Consider the following 22,500-nt stretch of genomic DNA (forward strand, 5'->3'; position numbering starts at 1 on the left):
CCTCTGTTGCTCCCTGCCACGGCTGTTATTGTTCCAAAAACCGCTGCCAAAACACACGGCTGGCAGGGCAGCGACCACGCCAGCCGCCGCCCGTCACGTTCGACGTTTGACCGTAGCGTTAGCGGTTGATCGCGGGTGCGGATGCACATGTAGGCCGGTGGTCTCTGACTCAGTGCCACGGAGGGCCCTGTTTCTGCAGGGGTTAAATCCAGCCTCATATCTTGATTATATAGCTTGTTTAATTATTTACTGAATTAGGGCTGTAGAGTTGCACATACTGGAAAGTCAAATATTGTCTAAATTATAACTGTTGCTTATATTCTGTGCTTTATGCAGTTAAGTGCATATGGCTGAATGAGTAATTGGAGTCGGTTAAGTTGGAGGCCATGGCCTGTCATTAGCATACACTCACAAGCACTGTTTTCCTTGATTAACACTTTTACCAGAACAAAGAGGCGTCGTTTTTGCCTCACGCTTCCCTGTTCCTGCCCGGGTTCACGCCACACATTGACACATCTTAGATCTACAGACGCATCTCCACTCAAGCTGTTTACTATTCCTCACCTCATCTGAACCTCCTGCTTTTCCGGCTAATATATTACCAAGCTGTCAAACCCATTTGATTTGTTATAATGGATTTCTTAACACATTTCCGTTACAGTATATTCATCTAGCCTTACATCTTGCCAGCCGGCGGAGGATGGGCTCCCCCTCTATAGCCGGGTTCCTCCTGGGATTGCGTCCCACTGGGGAGCTTTTTCTCACCACCCTTTGAGGGTTTTTCTCCCCACGAGGGAGTCTTTTACCTCATGTGCCTGCTATTTTGAGTGTCCAGGGCCTGGCTTTTGCTCGTCTGTTTCTCAGTAAAGCGTCTTTGTGCGTAGTCATCTGTAAAAAGCTCTAAAATTGAATTGAATTAACGCTGCGGAGGTGGAGGTGACGGTGCATTTTCAGAGACATCGCCACAGCCTTTCCTCAGACGTCTGAGTTCAAGATTATTTTTATCTCGCCAAACATATGCAACATTACCTTTATCATTACCATCCCTCTATCTCTCCTTCCTTAGGAAAGACAGCTTTATCGCTTCTCATCAGCGGGGCTACTCCGCCGCAGATAAAAAAGACGGAAGTTTCAAATCGATGGCTCCCCCCCTCTCTTTATTTCATCTCGTAGATCTGAAAACAGGAAGGGCGGAAGAATCCGGAACGTTAATTAATGAAGCGGGGAGGGAGGACGCCGGCATCCGCGAGACGTTTTTCTTTTTTTTTCTTTTGCGGCAAGATAAATAATTTAGTCCATAAAGCATACATATTCATGATGACAATGAAGATTAACGAGGCTTTTAAATCGCCATTACCGTCTCTTATTTAATGACGGGGCGCCGAGCGACCCGGAGACCGGACTGAGAACGCGGTCATCGCGAGGGGGCGGGGGAGTTAGCGGAGCGCTAACGTGCTAAGGGCTCGGTTCTGCGGCCCCCTTCGCCGCGGGTGCGCAGCATTGGGCCAACGTGGCCGTCTGCAGGCTCCAGGCTCTGGGGAGCTCACGCTGCCGCTCTGTCCTTCGGCCGTTCCCTTGGCTGTGGAAATGGAGAACGTCGACGTGTGCGTCAGTTAGCCGCATTAGCTGCTGTGGACCGGGCCGGCGTGAGCTAGCTGTATGAACAATGAGTTGATTTCACAGCTGTTGTGCTGATCGCCGGCTTGGCTGTAATGGTAGCCTTTCACTCAAAAAAAAGTGCTGCACACCCTCGGAAAGAAAAGGGCTCTTTGGCTCATCTCCATAGCGGAACCTTTTTTAGCTATTTATTAAACCCTCTATCATCGGTTCTGAAAGCTTTCAGACACACAGCCGTTTTCACAGACAAGGACACCTTCAACTAGATAGGGTTCCTCTTGGATCCATGTTTTCTGAGAGTGTACATAATACTGCTGACTTTGACATTCATCCCACTCCAATGAAACTCTGCCTTGGTGTGTATTCTTTGTAGTGCAGAGGTCAGACATGTGAGGTAGCATTTGTGTGTGAATGGCCTCTCCTGAATAAGGCCCCTCTGTAAGACTGCAGTCAGGTTCACTGGTTTGGGTTTAGCTCAGTGGACTGAGTGCACCTCTTATATTGCCCGGCTGTGGCTATAGTTTGGTAGTCACGGCAGACTTAGCTCTGTTGTGTGTGTGCCGTGACTAAACCCCAGTGTAACCATAGCCCTTGAGCAAGGCCCTGAACCCACATTGGCCCCTGCTTAGTCAAATCAACTGCAAGCATCGGCTTAATAACTGCAATGTAATGTAATGTTCTCTGCACCATAGGACAACATCTCTTTATATGAATGCAGCAGTTATTGTGTATTCCAGAGTTAAATGTCAAAATGAGATGATTTAGCAGCCGTGGAGTTTCAGGACCATGGACAGCACTGATCCTACTCACTGGCCTGTCTGCAAATGCATCCCTTCTCTCAAAAGAAAAATGACTCTATATAATCCTCTTTACTTTGACATTCATATCACTCAAATAAAACGCTGTGCCAACTACCTTCAGTGAGCAGTGAGTAACCGTACAAATGTTATTTTGATGTGTGTGAGATACCTTTGAATTCCATTTGGGAACATACGTCAGTGTAATTGCTAAAAAGAGGGTGGGTCAAATATATTCATTCAGAATTTGTGGGCTGTGAAAGATTGGGTACCAATGCCGTAGCACTCCGTGGCAGTTCTGAGAGCAGTTTTTCCCCTGTTTATCCATACCTTATCCATTAAGAGGTGAAGCGCAACACTGACCTTGGATCCACACTCCTACTCTACAGGCTCTGGTCTGAAGCATCAGTGATACAGATGAATGGATAGCACCTTGCACTTTACAGTGGTCACAAACCAGACCTCAGTAAAATATGTAATTGTTTTGGATTCAAATACTTTTCTGTGCTCGATTGAACTTGCCTGAAAGGTGGGGTTTGCACTTTCTGAGAGTGTTTCTAACTTCCAATGCACCAGACAAGCTTACTAAAAGCGTAGTTTTAGTAAGCTTTAAAAACAATTACGTAATTCACCCAGCTCTGCAGTACACAGCACTATTTTAATTGTGAAATCTACTCTGATAGAATTAATTTTACTTTTACAGAGTACATTTACGCCTCCTGGATACAAAGTAAATATCATTAGAGTTTAATTAACGCTGAACATGTTGCCATGTGATACTGGTAACTGCTGAAGTGGCAGTGCTGGTTATAGCAGTAGATCATTATAAAATGGAGGTGAGATTCTTCACCTCAAAGAGCCTCGAGGCGGTCTGTGAGTGAGCCTGGAACAGCTTGAACATTCAGCTGTCAGTCACCTTGGCTGTTTCTAGCTTTGTACCCCCCTTTTGTCTTCAGCTTTATTTAGTAATTGTGACCATTTGACCTCCGCTCTTTAATTGGGGAAGGATTGAGAATGTCGCATCCGTGTTGTCATTGGGAGGGATTACGCGTCTTGCTTGAAGGACTCACTCTTTGACTTTAATTAGACGCTTTGCTCCGCTGTGTCTCTCTCTCTCTCTCTCCCTTTCTCTCTCTCTCATTCTTTCTGGATTATAATGTTATTTTTCTGTCCTGCGTGTTGTAAGACTCTCCCTTTATTGCGCTCCGTTCAGACTGTTTAATCCGGATATTCTTGTCACCAGCCTCTAAAACTCCCCAGTTGAGCGGGAGGGTTGGATGGCTGCGGCTCTGGGCAGGATGGAGAGAGCAGGGTGGAGAGAGCAGGGAGAGAGAATGGGAGAGAGCAGGGAGAGAGCAGGGAGAGAGAATGGGAGAGAGCAGGGAGAGAGCAGGGAGAGAGAATGGGAGAGAGCAGGGTGGAGAGAGCAGGGAGAGAGCAGGGGGAGAGAATGGGAGAGAGAACGGGATGCGCGTTTCCCCGCTCCTGATGAGAACGCGGGGCAGGCTTGTAACGGACCCAGCTCATTTGAGGGCCGCGACATGAAGGGACGTGGACTCCAGAGGAGGACCAATCAAAACCAGCTTTTTCATGACAATAAAGAAAAAAGTGTTTAGGGGAATGTGAGATTTATAGAGAAAAATAACCAAAAGGTGTGTGTGCTACAATGTGTGTGTGGGGGGTTATATGTGTGTATGTCTGTATGTGTGTGTGTGTGTGTGTGTGTGTGCAAGGGCACGCACCAAAATGAGAACGTGAGCTAAAGCGGCTGGAATTTGTTTTATAGGGAATTTGGCAATTACGCTCTGAGACCACCAACTGCCCCTGCCCTCCCTCTACACTCCCTCTGTACTCCCTCTACACTCCCTCTGCACTCCCTCTGTACTCCCTCTGTACTCCCTCTACACTCCCTCTACACTCCGTCTACACTCCCTTTGTACTCCCTCTGTACTCCCTCTGTACTCCCTCTACACTCCCTCTGTACTCCCTTTGTACTGTACTCCCTCTACACTCCCTCTACACTCCCTCTGTACTCCCTCTACACTCCCTCTACACTCCCTCTGTACTCCCTCTACACTCCCTCTACACTCCCTCTGTACTCCCTCTGTACTCCCTCTACACTCCCTCTACACTCCCTCTGTACTCCCTCTACACTCCCTCTGTACTCCCTCTACACTCCCTCTACACTCCCTCTGCACTCCCTCTGTACTCCCTCTGCACTGCCCCCTGCAGGACAGGTGGGGCACAGGGGGGTGTAACAGGCCCCAGAGCAGCTCAGAATCCCAGAGGGCCGTGGTGTCCTCCTGCTCATTTCACTGCTAAAGCGCCTCGGTTTAAGAGACTTCAGTGATCGATTGGCTGAGGTGTCCAGTCCAGTTCATACATTTTTGTTTTATACTAAATTGGCCGTTGATGGAAAGGCTGCCGCAGAAAAGTGCTGCAGCTGGCAGGACGGGCGTTTTACGGAGCGCACACTCCTGAGGGAGGAGAGAGCAGGACGGAGGGAGGCAGGGAAAATGCGAACGGAGCCGGCCCCGAACGTTATTGCCACGCTTTACAAGGCAGCAGTAAAGCTGTGGTGAGCGACATGGTTATAGCGAAGGTTTATGACGATTCTTTCTTCTTTTTTCATTACCTCCGCTTCACAACTTTCCCCACGTTGTAAATTGGACCTGATCACTGTCCCCCTGGGAAAAAAAAACTAAAACATCAAGAATGTTTGAGACCAACAAAATCACGAGAACCCATTTTTCTCCAACTTTCTCCTGCTACAGCAGTCTGAAAGAGTTTGGACAGTGCCACAGTAAAAGTCCACATTGGATTTAGATATGAGGGTAAAGTGCAGATGGTCAGCTTTAGTTTGAGGGTACTGTATTTAGATGGTAATGTAGTAAATACAGTCCTCAAAGTAATTAGTAAGTAATTAGGTCTGAGTAATTTGACAATTGGCTGCTCAGCTGTTTCTTGACCAGCTGTGTGTTTTTGTGTCATTAGTTCACACACAAAAAAAACCAGCAGTCTTGAGTTCATTCTAGCAGTTTGGCATTTCATTTTGAGTCTGTTGCTGTTGCTTCTGAACATGAGGGCCAAATAAGTGTCTCTGCCAATCCTGTTTGATACATGGTTAAAAAGTAGGAACCATGTATCAAATGCACTGGTGAGCTCAGCAATAACAAATGACCTGGTAGACCACGGAAGACCACTGCAATGTATAACCAAAGTATTACCAAAACTCATTTAGAAAGATTGAACAGATCAAGAAAGCGCTCCTTGATGTAGGCACAGGTGTGTCAAAGACTACCAAGAGCATGACCTGAGGGTTCACTGCAAGATGCAAACCACTATTAAGCCTTAAAAACATGATGTACAGGTTAGAGTTTGCTAAAAAGAAAAGAACTGAGTTCTGCAACAAAGTCTTATGGGCAGATGAGACAGGTATTAACATGTACCAGAGTACAGAGTCAAAGAAAAAATGAAAAAAAAGGGAACTGCTCATGATCCAAAGCACCCCTCTGACCTGTGCAGCGGAGGTAGTGTCAGAGCCTGTGCATGTATTATCGCTCATTGGATTCACATTGTAGCAGAACAATGACCCCAATCCTTCTGCTAAAACAACCACAGAGTTTCAGGGCCAAAAAGTGTAATGTTTTTGACTGGCCAAGTCAAACACTTATCTTGGATCCAATTGAACAAATGTTTCATTTGCTGAAGACAAGACTGAGGGCAACGTGTCTCAAGAGCACACAGGAACTAAAGATGGCTGCAGTACAGGCCTGGCAGAGCATCACCAGAGAAGATACCCAGTGTCTGGCGATGTCTATGGGTCGCAGATTTCAGGCAGTCGTCAAACGCAAAAGATTTACAACCAACGACTAAATATTATTACTTTCTTTCTGTCAGCTTCTGTGTTTCCTGATTTTCAAGCAGCTCCCTAGCATTTTCGCCTCTTGTTTCCCTCTGTGACCACCATATCTGTTTTCTGCTCCATTCACTCTCATTCATTTGTTTCACCTGTGCTCCATTTGTTGTTTCCGCCTCCCACTCCTTATATGTACTTCCTTCCTGTCTCTTGTCATTAATTTCACCTGTTCCTTATCTGTTCCCCAGTTCACACACCAGATTCTTGTTTATTCTTGTTATCTGTGGTATATATCCCGGTTTGCTCAACGCTAGTTTGTCATACCCTGTATCCTGAGTCTGTACCTGTATTTTCCTGTCCCCAGTTTTTGCCTCCTGTACCCAGTGCCTTCACCCCTGTATTCTGGTCTGGTCTGGTCTGGTCTGGTCTGGTCTCTGCCTGGCTTATGACTTTGTGTTTTTGGATTCTGTTTTTTGTGCCTTCATCTGTGTGGATTGCCTTCTTGTTTTTGAATTCAGCCTGTCATCTGACCACTCTTCTGCTTACCCTGTATGTACCTGTCTGCCCGGATTTTGACCATTGCCTGTTTCTGGATTGCGTTTTGGACCTACCTCATTAAACCTGCTATTTTTCTGTTACCCCTGAGTCCCCCCAGAGAGCTTGGTTCCTCTGTCCCCCAAATCTGAGAATTTCAGATTAGGCTCATTTTTCCAATGCCCTTTCCCCCTGTAAAATGCAGGGCCCACGTATAAAACTGCTGGGAAATACATCTGTTATGGATGTACAAGTGCCCTCAAAGCTGACATTCTGCAGTTTAACCTCATAGTTTGATATGTGCTGGAGTTCAGAGCCAAAATATACTTCTTCTTTTGGAGAGCTGGAAAGCAGTGACTTCATATTCATATTGTTGACCTTTTCATGTTCAGAGATCAGACGAGATAATTTATTTTCATGCAGCATGGAGAGGAAACGCACAAAAATAATTTTCTCTGCCCTGTCCCTGTGAGGACAGCGACAGAATTTATACTTTGTCTAATACAGTTACACTCATAATTCTAAACATCCCATCTTGGGGAATGACCATCAATTTTGTCTTGTTTCAAGTAGGGTATTCTCACATCATGTATGCTTGCTGTATATATAGCTGGTCAAATCACGGTCCTCAAGGGCTAAGAACTGCTGAATTTTATTTTAGTTTATTTTAGTTTATAATCATAATAAACGCACAGCCATCAGTCATGCATAAATTAAAAATCATAGAGGATAACACAATAAAGTTTCAGAAACTTCAGAAAGGCAAGATGAACAGGCAAACAAACAGGTTATAAAACACAGAAGTATATAAAATATAGATAGAAAACCGGCATAAAATGGAACCACATTTTACAATTTACGCAATTTACACTGCTTAGATCTTCACACACCCTCCCCTTACCTGGGAGTCAGGTGTCTGGCCAATCAGAAGCAACAATTGTTCAGTCAATTACCTGGACAGAAAGAAAACCAGGGCTGGATTTGGATTTGAGGGCCAGATTTGATGATCCCAGATAGAAATAGAACGAAACAGGATGCCCAGCATAAGGAATGAATATCATTAGTGGAAGCAAGCAGAAGAAAACATGCTATTTTACAAGGAAACCCTTGTGGGTTTGTGATTTGACACAGATGAGATATAAAAGAAATCCTCTTCTCTTCCACAGCCTGTTCAAGGAAACAGGGACGTGTTCCAGACATGAAAGGTTGCCTAAGGCTAGCATTGTGCCACGAGTCAGTCTCCTGCAAGTGTTCATGGGAAATCAGTAGATTCTCAGAGCTCTCCCAGCAGGACTGAGTATATCAGCGAAACTGATCTGGTGACCGGCTGACACACAGTCATACAGTACGCCAGCGTTTCAGCATTGGAGGAATGACAGTGATACAGAGACTGGGGTTATACAGAGGGTCCTCATGTTGACAAATGCCAATACAAAACAAAACAAAACAAATGCTTTGAAACAAGACTAGATACTGAAGGCTTTGGAAGCACTAAGGAAGCGATTCAATACACCACACTAATCAGAAACAGCGGAGAAGCAAACTGTTTTGCTGTTTACTTTAGCTCCCCTAAAATGGAGGGACTATGTACAAAAAGGGGCACTGTGCCTACACTGATTACCTGATATGGATGTAAATATCCTCAGAATAAAGATGACAGTCTGCACTTTAACCTCTCATATTCATTGTTTCATCTGAAATCCAATGTGCTGGATTATAGAGCCAAAAGGACAGAAATTATACCACTGTCCAATTACTCTCTGAACGGTATAATACCTTCATAAACATGACATAATGACTTTATTGAAAGTGTGGCCAAACCAGACTTGGGACAAATACGTCATTGTTTTGTATTCAAATACTTCTCTACACTTTACTGAGCTTGTCTGGTGTATTGGAATCTATGAAATGCTCTCAAAAAGTGCAAAGACTGACTTCAGGTCAAATTGTACCAGGGAAGATCAATCAAGCACAGAAAAGTACTTGAATTTAAAACAATGATGTACTCGACCCAGGTTTGGACCAAACACACTGCATTACTGATGTAGACTGCTATGTTGCAGCTGGTGCTATTCCCTCTGCGTATTTTCCCCTGTTGAGAAAGGAAAGGAGTCCTGAGTAATTTTTAATAACTGGCAAAGTTGCTTCCCGACCCTCTAATAAACACGGTGTAAACGAGGCTGGATGCTAATTTGTGCTGTGACAGGCAGCGATGTGTGCTGTGTGTAATTTTCTCCCCGCTCAGCATTTAATAAGTCATTTTCCCCCCAAATTAAATCACTCGCTCCTATTACACACTTACCAATTTTCAACTTGAGAAAATGTTCCCATTGATGCGCCGCCAAAATTGCTACCCCCTCATTTTCATAACAAGGGAAACATGAAGAGGGCTCTGTTTGTAACCGACGGGACCCAAAGTCGGACCTTTTCTCTGCCTTCTCCGAGGCTGCTGTGATTGCCCCGACGTGTGTCGCTTGTGAAACGAGGCTTTTTTATTTGTGCGGAATAACAGTTGGAAAAACAACAGAGCAGATGCGTAATAGAATCTGAATGGAGCCAGGCTAGCCTAGCCTCAGCTGTCCTGGAAGGCTGGGGCTGCTACCTCACATCCTGTGCCTTGTGTTTGATTCTCACCCCAGGGACAGCATGCATATTTAAGAGCATCAATTATCAGATGTTACCCAAATGAGAATCAACACTTTATTCTGTTAAATAGGGTATTTGTGTTGTCTGCTTGTCCAGTGATATGCATTTGTCATTGTGTGTGTGTGTGTGCATGTGTAGAAATCCTTTCAATGAAATATGACTGATAGTATTTGATCATTGTGCTTGCCCATATCTTTGAGCGTGGTTAATGTGTGGGAGGGTGGCTCAGCCCCCTGCTGGTGTTCTGGGGTCGATCTTTTTGATCCTGACACAAAGTCTCCAGGGTGGAGGCTGTGACCTTGGCCGGTAGTCTGTTTGAATCTATCTGGCGAGGGGGGCACAGGTGTGCGTGTTGTCACTTCCTGTCACCCTGTCAGAACCTTACTCCCTCGCCTTTTCGCCCACGAGTCCAGTGTGACCATTATTCACTTGCTCACAGTGCAAACTTTTATCTGTGTTTCTGATCGATTAGCTATTGGACAATGTGCACACGCCTGGCCGATAACTGGGGCATGCTGGGTAATGTAGTGCAAGAAGTGCTGAACTCGAGAGTACGTGTCGGCGGTGAGGAATTTTAATGGTGGGGGCATGTCGGGTAACATCGTATGGGATGATGAACACAGGAGCATGCTGGGTAATGTTGAGTAGGCAGGGCTAGTGCGGGGATATGCGTGGAGCTGCCAAACCATTCATGCTTTGATCTAGCAGCAGCGCACATCAGAGAAACATTCATCTTCAACACTCATAAATCATAAAATCATGGAATCGTAGAAGTAAATAGTCTTCTTACAGAGCGCAAAGGCTTTACTGTTAGGATCCTATTACAAGAGTTTGTGCGCTTATGTGTGCACTGTGCCATGAAAATGTATTTGGCCCCCTCCCGGATTTCCTCTATTATTGGATATTTGTCACACTAAATGGTTTTACATCTTTACACAAAATGTTAAATTCTTAAATCTTACATTTTATCTGAAGATGATGTGACAGATATGCAATATTTCCCCACTAGGGTCTTTCAGCGCACTTATCCGTGGTTATGGGTATGCACTTTGCACTTGTTGTTGTACGTCGCTCTGGATAAGAGCATCTGCCAAATGCCATTCGTGTAATGTAATAATAGAGGAAATCAGGAAGGGGCAAGTACTTTTCATTTTACAGCGATTAATGTAAAATTACAAAAGCTACACAGCATACATTAAAATGAACCCACTGATCATGTCTCTGATCATTTTTCCTGAACATTAAGGTAACAGAATTTCTAACCCTAAACGTCTTTGGGGCTACTAGCATTCGACTGGATTGATAAATATTATCTTCCATTATCAGCTGTAAAAAAGTGCTAAAATTCAAATCTATCAGATCTATCAAATCTATTATTGCAGGAAAGTTTTGTGTACACCAACAAGTTTTTGTCATGTTTCATAACTGTCCACATTGTTCACTAAGGTCCAATATGGAAACGCTGCGAAATGGATAATTAATGTTGTACAGTATGTAGTAGTTATGATTACATGTTAAAGAAATTTGAAGCGATGCATTGCTTTTGATACCCGGAGTTGGAATAAATAATATATAATGTGTTCATGAATAATAGATGCTTGTGCCAGGGGCTGCAGGCAAACGTGGTCTGGTTGTATAAAGCTTGTTTTCTTTCTTCCCAATCTGGCCCATAATTCACGTTGTGACGAGCAGCAAAACAGGGACACGGGGGAGAGTGGAACAGACAGGAGGACTGACAGAGTGTGTGTAGGTGTGTGGGTGTGTGTGCATGTGTGTGTGGGGCTCTGTGTGTGTGTATGTGTGTGTGTATGGGTCCATGTGTGTGTGTGTGTGTGTGTGTGGGGCTCTGTGTGTGTGTATGCACAAGTGTAGGTGTGTGTGTATATGTATGCACAAGTATAGGTGTGTGTGTATGGATCTGTGTGTATGTGTGTGTGTTTATGCATGTGCCTGCATGGGTGTGTGTATGGGTCTATGTGTGTGTGTTTGTGTGTGTGTATGTTTGCGTGGGTCTGTCTGCGTGTGTGTGTGCGCACGTGCATAGGTGTGGGTGTGTGTGTGTGTGGCTCGCACATTGTTGCGCATTGAGTGCAAAAATATTATCCAGAGTATGCTTCTCACAGAAGGTGCCCACTTCAATTAAAAAATATGTCAGTGAAAGCTGGTGAACGTGAAATTGTCCCTTAGCGAGGACTTCAATGGATAATAAATTATGCCCTGACACTGAAATACTGAGAGGCTTGCATCTGACAACAAACCTGCATCTGTTGATGTAGCTCAGTAAGCGCTGTGAGAGCAGGTTCAATGGATTGTGTATGTAGTATATTCTCCTGGAATAGTGTGCGATTGAGTGTACTTGTCTCTAATATCAGTGGTGCGCTTGCATGAGATTAATTGCCCTTGACTGTACTGACTGAGGGTTTAGTACGCGAGTAAGCACCTTTTAAATTATATTCCGACAGATTAGAGCGTGGGTAAGCGTGCCTGATTGTCACTAAATGCACTCCAACTCTCCATTCTTAGGGAATAACCTGTGAGTAAGCACACTTGATTGCACTTTCCAGAGGATTAGTGAACGAGTAGGTGCAATGAGTGCACTCTGAGGGAGGAATGCCTGGAAATGCGCGTTACTGTACATTCTGGAGGATTAGCGTGCGAGTAAGTGCATTCAGCCGTGCATTCTCAGGGATTAGCGGGAGGGCAAATGAGCTTAATTGCATATTCCGAGGACATTAGGCCGTGAGTAAGTGCTCTTGACGAGACCGTAAACACTCAACAGGTAATATGTGGGGAAGAGCGAGAGCCTTCTGTGGAGACGCTCTGGCTGGAGTTGTGAGAGGCTGAGATCAAAGGTTTGCTCTGTGGCGTGGGGGGGAGATGTGGAGGGGGTTGGGGGGGGGGGGGGGGGTGTGAGAGGAGGCCTCTTTGAAGTGTGCTACTGCAGTTCTGTCCTCCTCGGTCTCAACTGGAGTCTCACACGAAGCACCCGCCATCCTGCCGTCACCTCGCGAAGCTTCCCTCTCCGTTACACACGCCTTTTTATGTGCTTCGGAACGGGGCGAGGCGTTCCTATTTTGCTCGGGTGTTACGGCGACGGGGGGCTACGGCGAAGATGATAAACTCGACGCGGTGTGCGTTTACGGGATATAGATTTGTTTCTCTTTATTCGACGCCCGTTTATGTTCTGGCTTTGGCGGTAATCCGAGTAGATGTAAAACACTTATAAACGTGGTGTTTAACATTTAGTTCCATTGCAGCTTTTGACTTTTGATAGCCTTGAGCCTCCACCAGAATGGATTTCTTCATGATTAACAAGAGCATCAAAGTTTAATTGCGAGGAAGATCAAATCACGTTAAGCGTGGTATTAATATGAAATCAGTTAGTTTCATTTTTCACATCACAGGGCATTCAGAGATGGGTGGAAATAAGTCTGTGTCAGTAAAAAAATGTCCTTCCTGAAAGCAGCAGTTTCAATATTCAACGCCCTAGTTGCTCTGAATCCTCAATATGAGTGGTATTGCACGCTAACATGGCAAGACAAAGATAAAACATTTCAAATCCAAGGTTAGGTTAACTGCCTTAACAACACCAAACCTAAAGACATAAAAATGCAATGAGCTAAATCACAAAAGAGATAAATGAAAGAGAATATAAAAACAACCTTTCAGTCCCAAGGAATCCTAAAAAAAAATGCTATTACCTGACATGACCCTAAGTTGTTGAAAGCAGAGCTAAGCACCGTGATATTGCGATCAAAGAAATTCATGGTCCTATCCTCTTGTTGAAGACGGACATGTTAGGAGGTAATGCACCTTAGCTACTGAACGCTAAATTGAATGTACTTCTTCTGTGTAAGTGTGTGTGTGGGGTTTGGCTATCTATCCTCCAATGGCTGCTAAATCAGGGCTGTTGTGAGTAGCCCCGCCCGCTCCAATCCCCTGGCTTGTTTGTCCGATAATCGGCACCTGCAGAAGCAGATTGAGGGGTACAGAAGGCAGGGAGCCGTGGACTGAGTATCTGAGGAGCGAGCGTCTCAGCTCACAGCAATATGCGGGAGACCCACTGGAGACGTGCACTGCCCCCTAGTGGTGAGAATCACACCTCCCCGTGGACAGACTTTTCACTTTTCTCAAAGTTCAGAGCCTCCGTGAGGCCGCAGGCCGGTTGCTGTGGAGACGGCGGCACTTTGCGAGGTCGACGTTAGGCGCTGTTAGAGTCCCGGGCTTCTCTCCTCCGGCCGGGTTGTTTTGGTCTGTGCAGTCCAGGAAGGCTCTTTCGTTTGTTCACCCCACCACTCCCAGGTTCCTGGCGGCGTTCCTCCACGGTGCCCCTCAGCTGAGCGGGAGTGCTGGGGGGGGCTCAGAGGGGCTGAGCTGTGAGGCAGGTGCGGGCAGGTGGCTCCGCTCCACGCGGCCCTGATAACGCTCCCCACACCGGCTGCATGCTGGAGCTCTCGGGAGTCACTGGGAAGACGAGACAAAGACGTCTTGAATAAGGAGACGCACAGACAAAGGCTGGCAGGTGCCGAGAGAGACGGGGGAAGGAGGCAGGGCACGGTGACTGTGGCTGATGGAGTGACAGTATATCAGGCTGGGTTTATGATATGATATTATTTATGATATTATTAGATATTTAGATATTATTATTTATATACATTTATTATTATTACTATTGTTATTAGTATCATTAGTTGTTCAACAACAACAACAAATAATATTAATAATAATAATATTAATAATATTAATAATAATAGGAAGAAGAAGAATATAGGATCTTTAAGACATCCCAGACATAACATTTAAAATAAAGTAAATAACCAAATGATATAAAAAATTAAATCGATAAAATAGGTCAAAAAAATAAATAGAGTTATATAGAAAACTACAGCTGACGTAAGTGACTGAAACCAGTGTAAAGCCCATTTTAGTCATTGAGAAAAACTCTATTAAGTAAATGCTGTAGTAAGAAAGTAGCTTGCCGTCAGGTTAGGGGAGTGCTGTGTAGGGAGGGTGGTTTAAATTGCACTGCGACCCTTTTATTGCTGTTGTATGGGGGTAATTTGTCGGTCAATGTGTCTCAGAAGACAGTTACGCTCTGGAACTACTCCCTGAAAACAAGCCACCGGCTCAGCCCACCCTCACAATGCCTCCAAATAATTGCTGACCGTGGGTGATATAATTTCACCCATAATGCACCACTGCTGGTGTTTAAATTGGTTGAAATGTATTTATTTCTTTATTTTCAGGAGTCTGTACGCTATCTCAGCCTCATTTAGGAGAAAATAAGGTAGTTTACTTTACCGATCTCCTCTCTAAGTACCTTGCTGCCTGTGGGCTGGAGGGAGATGGAGATTGCAGGTGCGGGCACATAGATATAGAAGTTGCCGCCACGTTTCATTTCACACCCTGCAGCACTGTTTCCCTGCATCGTGTCCCCAGTCAGTGTACGCCCAAGGCTGGCCTACCAGACATTTTAGCAGTGCAGTCTCTGTCCTTTGTTTGTCATGGAAATTTCACCGTGAGAAAAAAAAAAACCTTTCGGACAGTAATTTGGATACGAGCTGTGATAGAAGGACATTTTTGTAAGTGTTGTACAGTTCCCCACGCACGTACAGGGCTTTAAACATTTATGTAGTGGGATGTGCAGATATGTGGGTGGTTCTCTGTTTTGGAAATGTCACCCTGGAGGTGCTCGTACTGCTACCTTCTGCTAATTGCCGGAGCTAGTCAGGCTTTCACAGACTTTACAGATAGTAGCTTTGCCGTCATTAGGCCATACTGTTATGTCCCGCTGCATGCATGTGGCTGGCTCCTTCAAGTGCAGCCAGTTAATTGCCTATCAGTTGTCCTTTGTTAATTGCCGATCAATCTTGTTCAGCTGCACAAAAAGAAAAAGGGTGGAAGTTTCTGCAGTCAGAACAGATTTTTGGAGAGACTTTGTGGAGTCAGTTTTGAAGGTGGTTTTTTAGACTGGTGTGTTTTTATAGTGTCAGCTGAGTGGTTTTTGCCATGTTTTGTTTGCAGTTTTTCTGTTTTTGATTCTTTTGAATGTTTTTTCATATTTTGATTTTAGTCTTTTAGTCTAGGTTTTGTAGTAATTAGTTTTAGGTTGTGGTCCATGGGAGAGGTTGGGCAGTACCTACAGACACACACAGCTGAGGCCGATTGTAGCAAAGGCCTTTCTCAATACTGTAATTAGGCCATCCCTATAGGCACACACTACTGAGGCTGATTGTAGCAAAGGCCTTGCTTATTGTAGCATGTGTGTTTAGTTTTTATTCTTTTACCACTAATAGAAGAAATAAATGAGTGCTGGTCATTTTGATTCTTTTTATAATCTCCTTGTCCTATCCTCCTTCCTATCCACATGCAATCCTCACCTGTAATCCTCACTGGTTCTGCTCTCCAGCCTTGTGTGTGAGGTGTGAAATTGCACACAGCTGATGTTAACTGAAGGCACAGACTCAGTAATGATTGTGCATCCCCGGAGGAGAACTCACCATCCATATAAGACAGTGTGTGTGTGTGTGTGTGTGTGAGAGAGAGAGAGAGAGAGAGAGAGAGAGAGTGAGAGTGTGAGTGTGAGTGTGAGTGTGAGTGTGAGTGTGAGTGTGAGTGTGAGAATGTCTTTTGTGGTGCCACCTGACTGGTTTTTGACCATGTTTTTGAATTTCTCAAAAGCTGTTTCACATTTAGGATCAGCTGAACATGGCCTTACCGTGACCACTAAACCTATAGCCTCTTACCTCTCCCTCTCCTTTTGTGCCCCATTCACAGCTGCAAGTGTCCACCACAGACCCTTCCGGAAAGACCGTGGAGGGGCCAGTCCAACTGGACGTGTCGGTGATCGATCAGAACGATAACCGTCCCATCTTCAGCGAGACGCGATACGCGGGGGAGGTTCTGGAAGGTTCTGCTACAGGTAAGGTGACAGCGGTCTCTCATTTCCTGACCTAAAAGTTGACCTTATGATGACGATCAGGATGACGTTTGAGTTGAGTTGAACCTGCCATTTTGAAAGCACACTGGTCCTCTGATGGTTCTTCTAGGACTGATAATAATCAGCCAGTATGTCTCCAGTGCTAGAAATAACTTCCCACGATGGTCAGGACAGAGAAAATCGCTGTCAAATTTCCAGCGCTGACTGAAGAGAAAAAAAACACGGCTCTTCTCCCATCCCCACCTCCTAGCACTCCGATCAAATGTAATTAATTCAGGCTTTTTATAGCGCTGGATGTTTCTCTGTATATATTTATGATTTGTAGCGTGGCACCGCGTTGGCATAGTTAACCTACATTTTGCGCTTTAGCGACGCTGCTCTTACAGTGTGGGAACACTTCCTGGCACACCACCACTCAAATAACTCAGGTGGATGCACTTATGTTCTCCTACGCGGTAAGTGGCTGCGGATAAGAGCGGCTGCTAAATGAACGTAATGCGATGTAAATCTCCGGGAACGGCAGCACGGCTGCTGGGAGCCGAGGCGGCTCAGCAGCGGAGGCAGGGTTCAGGAAGAGTCGCCATCCCAGACGAGCCCCTTTCCCGAAAGAGTTCTGCCGGCTGGAGGCCAAACGCGCGGGAGATGCGGAACCGCTTTCAGCTGGTGCCGCTGGAGCGATTCCCTGTCTGTTCAACCCGGTTGATGAGCGGGAAGGTGTTCTGTTCCTCCGTTAAATAAGTCGGGTGGGGGCGCGGGGGGGACGGCGTCGGAGATGAGTCACGTGTTCCACCCCCGACGATGAAACACTTTCACTTCCCTGAAAAAGATTATATATAAATGCTATTGACCTTTTTTTATTCATTGAGTGCTAAGAAGGAATGGGTCTTTATTTCTTTTCTTTTTTTTCTTTGAATCCATATTTTCTGAAGGCTGGTAATGACGTGTGTGTCAGGAATCTGAATCTGCTTGCCAGATGGTCCAGTTTTTTGGGGGGTTTTTTTTTCAAGATTGTTTTTATTGCAGAGTGTGGTTGGGGTCATTTCAGTTAATCACGTTTATGTTATGTTCCTGAGTTTGTCTGTTAGTTTATTTGGCTATTTCTTGTAATTTGTTATTTTTCATATCTGGTATTCTGTTTAATCATCCATTACAGTTCATTGCTTTTGTCATCCCCTGTTATGTCTGTGTCAGGATGTTTCTGTGTCTGTGTGCGGGACTATTCGGGGGGGCTTCAGAAATTTCCGGGTTTCAGTGATTCCTTACTCAGCCTCACGTTTTCTTACTTCCTGCTTTTCGCTAGTTCATGTTGTTGATAGCACTAACTTACTAATAACAACTAACATAGATATTGTACAGTACTAATTATATTAACACACTAACTGTCTAACTAATTAATTAACAGTCACTATTTTTGGGTAATTTAGATTTAATCACGTCACTAACATACAAACGTTATCTCCTGTTTCGATTCTGCTCTGTAACTCCGCCTCTCTATTCTATCACTAATTACTTGCCTTGATTCGGCAAAGTGTTTGCACCTGCCTCCCGCTATCACTATGTCTCCTAACTCTGTGCAATCTGCACATCTGTTTTTTTGTTTTTTTGACATTATTCTTCTGCTTTCATCGACATTGGACTGAATAAAGAAAATGTTTTTGCATACTCCCTGGTCTGCATTTGGGTCCTCTGAACGGTACGTCACAGTTTCAATGCAGGTCGTTACACAGGAATTATCTAAAATTTAAATCATGAATGCAAAATTGAGTTAATTAAATTTTCGATCATTTTCTGAAATGATTGAATTGATATGGGATTGACCCCAAGCTTCACATAAAGTATCTGGCTATAAAACTACTTTAAAAAGTAGCCTTTCAAAGATCACCATCATTTGCTGAATGGCAAGTAACTGAATAAGGAAGCTGGCCAAATACTAACACAATGTTACATTTATGTCAGCACATTGTGCAATAAATAATAAATACACAACCTAGTGGGTTGTATTATGTACTGGGCCTTCTGCCTAAAGATCCATTTTGTGTGTTTATAAAGAGTATTCATTAAATTATCACTGTGGAAAAATGTCAGCTGTGCAATTTTTGCAATGTTGGGATTCCGACCTCACTCCCTCCATTATATAAGTGTATATATTACATTAATTGTATTTGGCAGATGCTCTTATCCTGAGAGACTTACAGTTGATTAGACTAAGCCAGAGACAATCTTCCCCTGGAGCAGTGCAGGGATAAGGGCCTTGCTCAAGTGCCCAACGGCTGTGCGGATCTTATTGTGGCTACACCGGGGATCAAACCACCGGCCTTGCGGGTGCCAGTCATGTGCCTTAACCACTACGCTACAGCCCGGGCATATATATCGGCAGTATACGTTTTACAGATGAAGGTTTCTGTGACTTTTCACAGGCAAGGTAGTCATACATTCTTCTCCAAGGGAAAGAGAAGAGCGTTGTAACCAAGCATGACTTGAGGAAGTGTCTTTAATCCTGTTATTTTACACACAAATCTTGGCCGGAATGTTCCCGCCGGGTGGTCACTATGGCAACGGGCAGAACGTCAGAACTGTAACGTTAATTCTGTTAGAAACGACTGCAATCCACCAAGAATGTTCCCACTGAAATCACACTCGAGCCAACTTCCAGACAATCTCATTATTGTGGGGACCTGGGTGTTAGTGCGGGGTGCGTACGCTGGTGTCGTTTTGAACTATACCCCTATCTCTCTGTGCTTGTTCCTGTTTTTGCGATCTAATAAATCACAAAGGAAGCAGAGCCCCTTAAAATTCAGTGAAATACAACTTTTTCCTTGAGCTGCGGAAATGAAAAAGGGATGGACGTACCTGCATGCTACACATACTATACTCTTACACAAACACACAGACACAAACCCACACATACACACACACTCTTACTCTGTCTCACACATGCATTCACTGACCCTGGTATTGTATTTTATTCTTGCCAGGGCCCATCCTCTTGCCCAGTTTTGCTCTCTCTTGGCTTTTCCACTAGACCCCCAGAAAGCAGCTGCATACATCATCCCCCCCCCCCCATTCTCACAGGTACTCAAAATCAAAGAGGCCACATTCACCCAACCAGGGTAACCAGCTTACATATCTTTTCCGGCAGAAAAGAACATCAACGGCCAGTTATTTAACTCGCTTTGGCTTCTTTCAATTTGAAATTCTCAACTTCCTTGCGAAAACAGCAGAAGCCTTAAAATGAAAATGCCTGTCATTTGACAATTTTCTCCCCTGTGACAGTGAAGCAGCCCACACATTCGAAGAACCGTTTCGTTGAGCGTCTGCACAGCTGCTTGCCGCTGACATAATTGCCTAATGGGTCGCATGGCTTGTAGCCGGGGGCATCAGTCATGTAAGCCCCCCCTACCAACCCAATGACAAAGGTATCTGCATCTTTGTCCTTCAGGCGCTGTTAGGAAGAGGTTATTAAATGTTTTGGACTATTCAGTGGGGAGACTGGATCAGCTAATAAATATATCAAGTGACAAAGACAGTGGTGACACTCTGGCTTCTGCTTTAATCTGGTACGTGCTGACCCAGAACCTCTCAAATAGTGTATTTGCATTTTGATAATATTTTACTATGTTTCACTCTACCTGACTCCAATTTAAGAATTTAACTTTATTTTTGAGTTTAGTTATATCTAACTTTGATAGATTTGTCATTTATAATTTTGACTTGATTACTAAGGAATCCTATACCATAACAGGCTTCTTGAACAGTTATCTGCTGGTCCCACCACATGTCACATCAGCTGTTATGTGCGTGACTCATGAGCTGGCTAGATATGCGTCATTTCAGGGGTTGTGGGAATAGCTACTCCTTTAGGTAGATCTGATAACTCAATATAAATGAACTGCCATGGGGAGGGGATTGATTTAACGGCAAAGGTCAATGTGTGCTATACTCCGTGATACAATAAGCTTAAAAGTGCATCCTCCATAGACCAGCTCAGCAAGGGTATCCATGCATTACCTGTATAACAGTGAGTGTTCAGTAAGTGAAACCATGCACGTCAAGTTTTTATCATTTATTTTCCAGGCATGTTACTAGCCAATTATATTACAATTAAACAATACATGAAAGTATTAACAATTTGCTATAAGAAAGTATTAAAGTCTCGAAGTCATACCTGGGAACAGAAACTACACACTCTATGGGCACGGGGGTCTGGCTGCAGAAGCTCCCAGACACTTGGTTTCCCCTGCTTATGAGCCCAAAACAGAGAGTTGTAAAAGTAGAAGTAATCCAAAAATCATACTTTGTGGTTTGGGGCTACCTTACCACACACCCTCCTGTGAACAGGGCAGGAGGTGTCACGCCCTAGGTATACTGCTGTGGAAATTAGACCATTGCACTAGTCACTCTGAAACAATCAGAATGACACTAAACATGAATATGTTCTAATCTTGGATTGTCATGAAACATCTTATGACATACACACTATTTCAGTGACCCAACCTTGAAAGAAATATGAGTGGAGGGGGTGATTAAGGGGGGTTCAGGAAGATAGCTTTTGGGGGGACATTGCGTGGGTTTTTCTCTCGAGCGTTCCTGCACAGTATGGGTGCCGAGAAGGTGGGGGCTAAGGATGTGCCACCTGGTGCTGACCAGCTCACTGATGAGGTTTAATTATTTCAGCCTTACAGAAACAAATAGTTTCATAATTTCAGCCTGACAGAAACAAATAATTTCATAATTTCAGCCTGACAGAAACAAATAGTTTCATAATTTCTGCCTTACAGAAACAAATAGTTTGATCATTTCAGCCTTACAGAAACAAATAGTTTCATAATTTCAGCCTGAGAGAAACAAATCATTTCATAATTTCAGCCTTGCAGACATGAATAGCGAGGCCCTGATTTGAAGTGGAAGAGAAGGTGCCACAACAGCAGTGAAGCACCATCTCCAATCAGGTTAACGCCTTTCCATCAATGAAGGTTCCCTCAATGGGCTCCGCCCCCTTTGGCAGTAGATGGGAGAAAAGGTGGAATGCCCTTTGTTTAAGAGAGAGAGAGAGAGTGAGTGAGTGAGAGAGAGAGAGAGAGAGAGAGAGAGAGAGAGTATGAGTCAGTGCTGCTGTTTTTGCCAAATTTGTCAAAGGACCCTGAAGAACAGCAAAGCACAGGTATAAGGTTTTCTTTTTTGGTGACATTTGGTGTTATGTCACTCAATAGTAATGAATTGATAAAAGAGAGTACGTTTTTGTCCCTGATGATAAGTAGAGCGGTTTCTGTGGGTTTCTGCATAATGTGTGTAGTCATTCCACTTCATTCAGTGAGTCATGACTGAGGCGGATATAAAAATTTGTCACATGATATTTGGGTGTGTGTGTGTGTGGTGTGTGCGTGTGCGTGTGTGTGTGTGGTGAGTGGTGTGTGTGTGTGCGTGTGTGTTTGCATGTGTGTGGTGTGTGCGTGTGTGTGTGTGTGTGTGGTGAGTGGTGTGTGTGTGTGTGTGGTGTGTGCGTGTGCGTGTGTGTGTGTGGTGAGTGGTGTGTGTGTGTGCGTGTGTGTTTGCATGTGTGTGGTGTGTGCGTGTGTGTGTGTGTGTGTGGTGAGTGGTGTGTGTGTGTGTGTGTGTGTGTGTGTGTGTGTGTGTGCAATCATTCCACCTCAGGTGTCATGATTGAGGCTGAAATAAAAATATCCATCTTGATCGCACCCACCCAGCATGGATATAGAGTCCTGCTGCCCAGACACATCCCATGTGAAAAATTGAGGCGCACAGATGCCCAGGTGCTCATAAGCCTGTAATAAAGCAGGTCTGTTATGGGGACATCATCCCCTAGTGGTGCTGTGAGGGGTTGCGTCTTTTTTACATAGCTGGGTGTGCAATGCTTGTGCAATGCTTGTGCAAAGATATCCTGTGAGACTCAGCTTCTGCCATTTTCTCTGTATATACACTCAGTGAGCACTTTATTAGGTTTTTATTAGACTTATTTTAGTTTAGTTTAGTTTTCTCCTGCTGTAGCCTATTCACTTACAGTTATGATGCGTTGTGTGTTCAGAGATGCTCTTCTGCATACCACTGTTGTAATGTGTGGTTATTTGCATTACTCTCACCTTCCTGTC

The 22,500-nt window shown here is 44.5% G+C and overlaps 1 protein-coding gene across 3 annotated transcripts in view; it reads left to right on the plus strand.

Moving 5' to 3' along the window:
• cdh13 (cadherin 13, H-cadherin (heart)) overlaps positions 1–22,500 on the plus strand; it is a 487,792-nt gene that overhangs the window by 230,107 nt on the left and 235,185 nt on the right. For all 3 annotated transcript variants that reach the window (XM_061246305.1, XM_061246306.1, XM_061246304.1), the window contains one exon: positions 16,231–16,375. In XM_061246305.1, coding sequence (XP_061102289.1) covers positions 16,231–16,375 — 145 coding nt within the window. The remainder of the gene's footprint in view (positions 1–16,230; positions 16,376–22,500) is intronic.

Source organism: Conger conger, chromosome 6 (genome assembly GCF_963514075.1).
Source record: "Conger conger chromosome 6, fConCon1.1, whole genome shotgun sequence".
Classification (NCBI taxonomy): Eukaryota; Metazoa; Chordata; class Actinopteri; order Anguilliformes; family Congridae; genus Conger; species Conger conger.